Raw genomic sequence first — 10,098 nt, forward strand, 5'->3', positions numbered from 1 at the left:
AAGCAATGTCTTCATTTATATTAAAAATTAATGGTACAACGAAGTGAAACGTGGGGGGTAGGAAATAAACAAGGAGAGGACATACAGCCTCCACTATACAGGAAAGAATCTAGTTCCTGGACGCAGTCCCAAATCAGCTTTAAACATTAAATAGAGACAGGGTATGAGACAATCCAAACCATATATCTTCTTCAAGTGTTTAAATAATTAAAAACACACACTAATAGCTTAAAGACTCATGCCTAAAGAATTACCAGTAAGGCAAAGAGACTGTTTTACCTAGCTTGTAAAGACTGTCTACACCAGGGGTTAGCAAGGATTTTGCGGTGAGGAACCCACTTCAACGGAACTTAGCTCTGAGCACAAGCTGGTTACAACCCACCGCATGTCGCCAGAGCCCTAGAGACAATCACTACTCCCCACTACAGTGTCATCACTTCTGCTTCTCCCTGATGCCTGGCAAAACCTACTTCCACAAAAATTCTTCAGGCTGGATAAATGGCTCTGCAGACCTACAGGCTGGATAAATGGCTCTGCAGACCAGATACAACCCACAGCCTGTAGTTTTCCAATCCCTGATCTACATAGAAGCGTATATAATGCAATACACAAGTGTATGCCTAAAAAGTTATTTTGTTACCTTTATTACTTAAGGGTGACATGACACTTTAAAGTATATAACAAACATTAAATGTCACATACCAGTGGTAGTAGCTCTGGAAACTTGTAAGCCACTTCACTTCTACTTAGCAAGACATGCAAACCTATATTAGATAATAAAGTGAGCATATTATTATATATGTTCTTCAAAACAGTCCTGAAGATGCATCTATTGTAATATTAACAATCCGTATCAAGTTTTCCATGTAGCTTTAAGACTTACTGGTATATAACGCCAGAAGTCCCCAAGCCTTGTGGGACATACATAATTTATTTTTCATTCATTTCTCAAGACACTTATGACAATATGTGAGGCATAGTGCAGACATATTCAGATAAGTTTAGTTACTACTTTATAAATTCTATTTTATCCAAAAGTGATGTTAACACTCTTCATCAAACAGAGGCTAGAACTAGCAGATAATATGCTATTAAATTCAGCAAATATATTTCAAAAGATGCAACGAGGCCTTTTAAAATTATTTCATTCTTTCCATACTGAACTCCTCACCACTGTACCTGCCCTTTTTCTGAAGTAGAGCCCTTTAACTGGTTCTGCAGATGAGCAAATACCTGGCAAACACATCTAACATGCATACGCTACTAAATGTGTTATACAAGCATTACGTTTTTTCAGTCGTCCTGCAACTATTATGCAGGTAAACAGTCTACGTGCTTTTTGCTCAATATTCAGTCACCTCACAGAAAACCAATATTATCTAATTAACATCCATTATCTAAAGCAGGGCTGTCAAACATATGGCCCACAAGCCAGATATAGCCTGTGGAGGTGGATCATCTGGCCTGTAGGACACTTACAGACTAGATCATACCCCCGCACAGGGCAAATCCAGGTGACAAAGGAAAAAAAAGTTATGCCAAATTCCCAACTCTGGAGATTCCTAGGGCATGAGCAAGTCTCCAGCAGGCACAGTCAGCACAGACACAGGCACAGGGGAATGTCTTTAACAGACTGGGGAAGTGGCTACTGAGCAACGGATTCTACTTAAGCTCAGTGTGATTGTAAGTTCCTTATGCTGGGTCAGTGGTTTACAAAATATGTTCCAGGGAACCCTGTGGTTCTGCAAAGAGATTAGGGGTAATGGCAGAGTGGGCCGGGAGGTGCTCTGCCATTGCTGGGCTGGGTCACCTGGCTCTGTGTCAGGTTTTATGGTAGGGGGAAGGGGGTTCTGCAGCAGAAGACCTGATATGAAAGGGTTCTAAGACTTCAGAAAGTTTGAGAACTACTGTGTTAGGTGTATGCAAGAAGTTCACAATACCTTTTTTAAACTAAGCAGTTCCTACCTGCAAGCAACCGAGATACTGGAAGATGAATGCTAACTCTTTCCTGAGAAACACAATATCTGATGGTCTCAACTGAATGTCCACACATATTGAGCATGATAGGCTGTTCTCCATCAGCAAAACCACTGTGACAGTGCATCAGCACACTCAGACATTTCTTATAAGCTTCAATGAGTACCTTTTCCTACAAAAAGAGATTGTGGCTTACATAATTATAAAGAATACTGAGCTCTTTGAAATAACATAATGTGTAATACTTGGCATAAGATAATGGAGTACATACTTGTTTCTATGTGCAAATTTTATTGTTGTCTTTATTAATACAAGCTTAACATCTTAAAATTTAAAAATTCCTTTTAATTCAAGTTATTGGTTCCCCACATATCCAAAAAGACAGTGTTCACATGTTAAGGAGGATGTAGATCAGGGCAAACCTAGGCAAGTATAATTAAATGCAACAATGGTTATTGCATACCTGGTACTAGATGAGTCTACCAAATACTATCATTATGTTGGGCTAACAAAAAATACAAATGCAACAAAGTGACAAATTAAGGCTGAACTGAGCCTCTGGCTATTGAGGGCTCACTTGTTCCAAGGGAGCTCGAGCCACATTTGAAGTCCTACTCAGCAGATCCGATAGGCTACAGCAATCTGCTTTCCCCTTGGACAGCATCAAATATGTATGGGGATCTAGTAAATTCTCCACTGAATATTCAGTCTCTCTTCTGTCTATGACTGAGCTCTTAAAGGCATCGTATCAGTCTCAACTACTGGATGCTTGTTTGAACTCTAAAATATACAGAACAATTGTGATCTGTGGCCCTTCTAAAAGGTATATGCCCAGTGTGGGACCCTAACTTTTTCCTTTGTTTTGTTAGCCTGCTTGTAGATACACTTCTTTAACAGAATAAATAATTAAGATTGACATAACAGATATGTATGGTTTTTTAGACTACTACAAATAGATATTTATCTACCTGCATCTTCCTTTATACATTCATAGGCTAAAACAAGAAGCAGCTTACATCTAATGCACACCAGTCCTGCATCATTGAAATAACAAGTGTTAATTTCATCTGTAATGTAAAGGCTGCTTCCCACTCTGGTTCCATTTCTATGTGCTGTCCTACTTGACGGGTTATTGGATCCATGCCCTATAAACAAAGAATCATACAGATCAACTGTCTCTCAAAACCCCTAGTGACACTAAACAAAAAAAAAGTAATCACTTACTTTAAAACACTGCTAATTTTATATGATGAATAAGCCCACTGAAGATATATCAAAGTATAAAATTTTAAAAGAAAAGGAGATAAGGTGCCAAACAATTCAGAAGGCTAGGACACAAGGCTAATGGACAAGACAATTAATTTATGAGACCCATAATAGAAAATCCTATTTTAAAATTCCCTGTATTTGCACTAAATGAAGCAGCAAACTCACAAAAGAAAAAAAAGTCTCTAGGTACCAATCTAGTGTGGATAAATATAATTTAAAATTGAAAAGAACATGAAAGAGTGGTCTGATTGTTGCAGCACACTGTAAATGTATTAAAAAATCTTCATAAAAACTTCAGAGAATATCACCTAGCCACACAGCACTGAAAAAGTAAAGATTAGTTGGCCAGGCTTCTGTCTTCACAACTGCTTTTCCTTGTAAAAGCTGCATTCATCTTACTTCTTTTAAGACAACATGGTTGACAGTGATCGCAGCAAAGGATATCATTGGGTATGTATATCTGTAAGCTTATATGTTCCTTCTGAAAAGGACTTGCTCTCCCAATATGTTTGTACAGAGCTCAGAAGCAATTAATTTCAAATAATATATAGGACACTCAAACATAATGGAAGCTGGCAAAGATGGACCAAGTCAAACTTTTGTCATGCATTTAAATGTGCATTGTCTTAACTGTATGAGAGAACCATATATATATATATATATATACACAGAGGAATATATACACACGCAAACACACACACACATTTTATTTTATTTTTTATACACACAGAAGAAAAAATAAGTTCATTTCATATTTTAAAACAGTAATAAAAATTCTAGTTTGTTCATTACTCTTTCTATTAGGACAGAATACAACCTTTAGAGCTTTGCAGATTCACATACCTGCATACACTTCAGTAATTCTAAAAAGGCATCAAAACCTTCTAGAAACTTTTGTCTCAGGTCATCTGACCAATCAGCTGGCTTGCTTATCAACACATACCTGAACAACAGAGGAAAAATTAGTAAGTTATTCTAAATTTTTAAAGTACTTTTTAATTTGATAAGAATCAAGACACTTACTTGAGATCCGAAATAAGACTCTGAACCCGCCTGAATTTAAAAGCTTGCAAGGCTGTATATCGTTCAAACTGAAACCTGCCTTGAATATCACGGTGCCTTAAGTGGTCCATAAAGGTTTTGATGATAGTGGTCATAAGATTTTCTTCAGTTATTAGCATTCGTGCCTATACCAAAATACATAAAAGTTTGTTATATAAATCAAAAGACACTACTGATGGGAATAAAAGGTAAACTACTTAAATTTTGTCACTAAAATCTATTCATTTACAGCCAAATACCTGATACTGTTGATATGTTCCTTTATGTTTTAATATTACTTAAATAGAAAAATGAGACTCTCAGTGTTCAGCAAAGAAAATCAAAATCTAGCTGCATAACTACATTATTCCACTTCAAATGTCACCTCGTACTTCTTAGTGATAGTGACATACCACTATCAAAAACCTGTGTTGTAAGAGTAATTTTAAGTTTTTCAATAAAGATAAAAGCAAATATAAAAATGGCCCTATATCTGAGGAAGCCGGTATGAATCTGGAAATGAATGATGCTTTTATTCTAATGTTACTGCACTTGTTGTTTTGAAAATTTACCTTCCTATCTCAAAATAAAGTCAAAAAAGAGTTTCTCTGCCTCAGTCCTTTTCCTTATTGTATTCCTTACAGGATGCAACTCAGTTTCCACACTTTTTCAGTTTTCTTCTGCTCTATGAGGAAACTTAACAATTTTTCCTTTTAATAAAAAACTACACTGAGAAAAAAAGCATTACTAATGCTAGTCAGACAACCCTAACACCACCTTACAATGTGATGTCTCCACTTTACAGCTGAGTAAAGGATTTTAATATCAAATCTAGGCCACAGGGTAAGTCAGACATTGAGGTAGGACGATAACCCTAGGTCTTGACTCATGCTTCCAGAAGACACTCCCAGCACCTAACAAACATAAAAAATGGCAATACAGAATAGCTATCTGGAAATCCTTTTTTAAAGACTCCCAACCAACTGCCATAATTTCAAGTTTTTTTGCAGTACTTTAAATTTTCCTTTAAGTTGATTCTACCTGGAAAATTGTAAGCATTTCAGCAACAATTCTAGTCATACAAGTCATTTTTGTTCATTTTATTTAGCTTTCAAATCCATTCTCACAGAGACAGAGTACTTATTCTTCAATTTAACTGTAATATTGTTACATTATACTGAAAATGGTTTGTTAGAAAAAGGTTTTCATAATTCAAGAAGCATCTATATATTTTTAAAATAAAGCTCAACTGTTGGTCTGTCCCTTTAAAGTAAAAAGAGAATATTCTTAATTCAGCCAAGAGAAGTCTGGAATCAAGACAGAACTACAAGAAGACTCTTCTAGTGCAATAATACAAGACTGGGGAAGCCTGTCAGGATTCAAGCACAACACCAAAGGATGTGAAGACTATCCCAAGGGAGAGGAAAGTTTTAATTGGGAACAGAAATGAGAAAAAGATTTTGAGTGGCACAGGCTGGAGTGTAACTGGTGAAGTCTCAAGTCCTAAAACAAGGGTAAATTTGCAATCCCCGGGGAAAAGGGATTTGAGCCTGGAAGAACCAAAGGAATAAAGAGTTTGTTTTACAAGACTTGATAAATCAGAAAACAACAATGGTAGGGGGATTTAATTTCTGATTACCTCTGGGCTGCCTGGAAATCCAGGAAGGTTACAGGAGTCATGTTAACTGCAATCCCACACCATGGGGTGGCAAGCTCCAAAGCCACACTGTATAACGCAACTGTGTCCAAACTTTTGCTGACCGTAACTCATTTACAGTGGGGATAATTTTGTGCAACTCATACAAAGAGCTACCACTGATCACATCCCCACAACAGGGTAAGGGCTTTTCTCAATTGCTTTCCAGTGTAGAATAGGACCATGCTTACCTAACAGAAAAAGCTAAATGGGGGCATCTTAGCCTTGACTGAAAGAAGATTAAAGAAACCCTGTTTAGTTTCAACTTGGCATTGATAAGAGTAGACACAATTTCCAAGCACCAGTTAAGGAAGGGTAAGTTGCCACTCATTATTAATTGCAGACATAATAACGTGGTGTAACTGCAGGCATCAGTTAAGTGAAATTTAATCTGAATATGCTGGGTTTTTGGTTCTAGCCACATTGGTCTAAGGACTTAATTCTGTTTTATTCACAGATAAATTGCTCCAGTTTAAGCTCTCCCTAAATGAAGGCATAGGGATATAATCACAAGAGAGCTGCTGGGGGACAGCAAATCTCCAGATCCTCTTAAAAAATTAACAGCACAGATCCTATGCCCTTAAATAATATGGCATGGAGATTTACCCTAATAGTGGTAACTGCTTGTACGCCTGCAATAATATGGGAACCATACCTTGTCTGCTCCACAGTAACTATCACTGGGCCTGGTCTTACTCCTAAGGGAGATTTAAAGCAGGGCCATTTACCTATTAATGAAACAGGGACAAGTTCACTAGATTTAGTTCTTGTGGCCCTCCTTGGGGTCACAACTCATAAGTTGGCAACTGGTATAGCAACATTTAATGGTAATACTTACAAATACTAGTTTTTGGCTCAATTGAATTTAGCTAAAAAACTGCAAAAATATGCGTCTTAATGTGTGCATGTACATGGAGGTGGCCATCTATTAAATGAAATATCAAAGAAACTCAAAAGAAATGAGTTAAACCCAAAATTTCCAAACTCCTCTGGCCTCTAGGACACCCAGACAGAAACTGTATAATGCTGATTAACTTTTACTTAAGAAAGCTGTAATTGTACTTACAAATTATTTGATATGTTTTCATAAAAGTCAGCAGCACTTTGTATTTGCATAGCAATACTACAAACATACAGAGAAATCTAACAGTCTGAGCTTGTGTTCTTACTACAGCACCTAACAAAAAGTTTCCTTTTTTAATCATTTAGTACTTACAAGTGAAGGCACTGTGAATATCTGTACCGAGAGGTCAGCAATTGAGAACTCTCTGTCGTGGTCATCTTTCACATAATCACTCTGCAATCGCTCATAGTTCTATCAAAGAGGCAAAAAAAGGCAAGGAGTGCCAACTATCAGTTTTAAAAAAGGCAAGCACTACTCACCAGAGTAGGAACAGTGAAGAGTTGGACAGATAGAGCAGTCACCGACACTGCCCGCTCGTGATCATCCTCCATAAAATCTCTCTGCAACTGCCGGTAATTCTAAACAACAAGGGGGAAATTCACCTCTGATCCACACTGACCTGCTTTCTTTAAATTTAAAGCCAGCCCTGGAGAAATTCAATGCTACGATGAAGATGAGTATGCTAATGTGGGGGTTGTCAACTGGGGGTACACATACCCCTGGAAGTACTTGAGTATGCAGCAGCAGCACAGGGAAGCGGGGCTGCCAGCACTTCGCACCACTTGCGGCACCATACGCCACCGGCACTTTTGTTTTCATCAGGGCTGTGGTTTTGCTGCCGTGTAGTGTGGGTGCAGGGGGCACCCCCCTCCCACTCACTGACCCGCTGCTGGGGGACTGCCCGCTTCTCCACTGGCCGCCAGGGGTACACCAACCAAAAAAGGTTGAAAACCCTTGTGCTAGTGGATCCAGGGTGTGAATTAAGGGGGAGCTCAGGAAGACTGAGGCCCCCCATAAGAGCTGAGAGCTCCCCTGTAAGATTTGAAAATCAAAACCTGGATGGGTCTCCAGTCGGACTCCTCCTTCACTTAGGTGGACTTGTTAATCAACGAACCAATTTAATTTTTTCTGCAGAACCCCCGCAAGAGTCAAAGTTGTAATTCAAACTCTGAATAGTAGGGCTATGTGAAGCTTCAGTCGCTGATTCGATATGGAGGAGATTCAGCCTGATTTGGCAGCCGAATCTCCAAATCTAAATCAAATCAGAGACCTATTATTAATCTCTCCAAATTGAATCAGAAGCCTCCGATTCAGTTCGAAGAGATTCAGCGATTCGGCCATAGACACAGCTTTATATATTTTTTCTACATACCTCAAGGTACCAGGTGGCTCGTGAATGCTGAGATGGTGGGGTGGATGGACCATCCCACGGGAGCGCGGGGGGTCCACGGTGCATTCAGCGGCAGACCCAGAAGTGGACCAGAAGCACATCCGGTCCACTTCCAGGTCCACCATGGAGTGTGCAGGGGAGCCCCGCCAGCCTTGGTGACTGCTGCCTCCTGGGTCTTGGGAGACACCCGAGGTTCCCTGTGGCTGATCACTGAGCCAAGGGGCACAGGGAGGAAGGTGGGGTCCGCTGCCGAGCAAGCGGGGAGCCCCATTGTGCTCCTGTGAGATGCTCCATCCGCCCCACCATCTTGGCGTTCATGAGCCACACTAGTACCTTGAGGTATGTAGAAAAAACATATAAAGCTGTGTCTATGGCCGAATTGCTGATTCTCAGAATCAGAACTGAATCTTCAGATTCGGCTGAATCGAATCGGGACAGTGATCCTAATCAATCAATCGAATCACTACCCCCCGAATCAGGCTGAATCCAAATCAAATATGGCCCACTTCATATGAAACCCTGCTGAATGGTTCATTAAAAGACACCTTTCAAAAGTGACTGTGGTAAATTTAGCAGTCCAGGCATAACATCTACTCATTCTAATTCCAACAATTAAGACTAGTTTTTCACTTGCCAGTACAAAAAAAAAAAAGAAAAGTGATTTGTATCAGGCAAGAAGGTGAGCAGACTGATTTTATAGCATTTCAATCACCTGTTAACATAGAAATGTTAATAAAAGTGTGGTTTCCTTTCAGAAACCACCTCTGGGTAAGCACTGCAACAACTCACATACCACCACTGGCCAATAAGTAGTTTCTCAAGCAATGCGACCCCAGACAACTGACCAGGAAGATAAATTATCAGAGGTGTTTAACTTTGAAATTTTATAAAGAACTGCTTTATTTTAGTAACCTAAAGGCTCTATTTTCTTTTCATAGGACAAGATCTCATAATAAATATGTTTTTACTTAAAAGTGGTTCCATCCAACCAAGAGAGAGTAAGGACAATGTTCCAGGACAAAAAAAAAATCTTGTGTTAGCTTTTTTTTTTTTTTAAGACAAAATGTTGTAAGTTCTAGCTTAGTAGTTCTCAACCTCACTGGACTCAAGGCACCACTCAAAAATTCCAACTCTTAGTTTTCACTCATTTTTTGACTACAGAAAAATAATCAAGCAATTTTTCTCTGTGGTCCTTCTGAGTTGCAAAGAACTCAGAAAGACCACAACAGGTCAAAATGTTTTTGACATTATTCCTATTTGAAATCTGAGGGTTTATCTTGTGAATCATGTTTTCACATCTAACAGCATTAAGATTGTGTGACAATATGGTTCACAAGATAATCATGGTAAGCATGTGTTCAGAAATGATGCGTGGTACCATATAGCACCCTGAAAAAATCCTGGGCACCGTAGGGTGCTACAGCACCCTGATTGAGAACCACTGCTCTAGCTGAAACTCTTGCATGGTTTCAAAGCTATATCTTTTGAATTGTTTAACATACAATATAAGAAAATTACTTACTCTTGCAAACCGGATAGCAAAAAGCTTCTTGTATTTCAAATCCATAAGTAGACTGCTCATAAATAACTGATGGTACACACTTCTAGCCCCTATTGAGAAAAGTTGTGTGTTATTATGTACCATTATTCTCTACCAAACAATTACAGAAACAACCATAACAGTAACCTTGCAGAAAACAAAGAAAATTCTCTCCTCAATCTAAAGAGATTTTCAACATCATCTGGAAGGTAGCAGTAAGTGACGAGGAAAATATTCAGAACCAAAAATGGAACTTTTCTTGTAAGATGATTTCTTTTTCC

At 38.7% G+C, this 10,098-nt stretch overlaps 1 protein-coding gene across 3 annotated transcripts in view; it reads right to left on the bottom strand.

Moving 5' to 3' along the window:
* The window catches only part of UBR2 (ubiquitin protein ligase E3 component n-recognin 2), a 105,823-nt gene that overhangs the window by 57,251 nt on the left and 38,474 nt on the right, over positions 1–10,098 (bottom strand). For 2 of the 3 annotated variants that reach the window (XR_003094791.1, XM_014521350.2), the window contains exons 10-16: positions 9,800–9,888; positions 7,200–7,298; positions 4,270–4,433; positions 4,090–4,189; positions 2,994–3,122; positions 1,966–2,149; positions 703–764 (exon numbers count right to left, since the gene is read on the bottom strand). Coding sequence is in view for 2 of the 3 variants with exons in the window: in XM_014521350.2 (XP_014376836.1) it covers positions 703–764; positions 1,966–2,149; positions 2,994–3,122; positions 4,090–4,189; positions 4,270–4,433; positions 7,200–7,298; positions 9,800–9,888 (827 nt within the window). In the remaining variant the exon portion in view is untranslated. Of the gene's footprint in view, positions 1–702; positions 765–1,965; positions 2,150–2,993; positions 3,123–4,089; positions 4,190–4,269; positions 4,434–7,199; positions 7,299–7,366; positions 7,466–9,799; positions 9,889–10,098 lie in introns of all 3 variants that reach the window. The other variant, XM_014521349.2, reaches the window with a different exon arrangement.

The sequence above is a fragment of the Alligator sinensis genome, unplaced genomic scaffold (assembly GCF_000455745.1).
Source record: "Alligator sinensis unplaced genomic scaffold, ASM45574v1 scaffold173_1, whole genome shotgun sequence".
NCBI classification, from domain to species: Eukaryota; Metazoa; Chordata; order Crocodylia; family Alligatoridae; genus Alligator; species Alligator sinensis.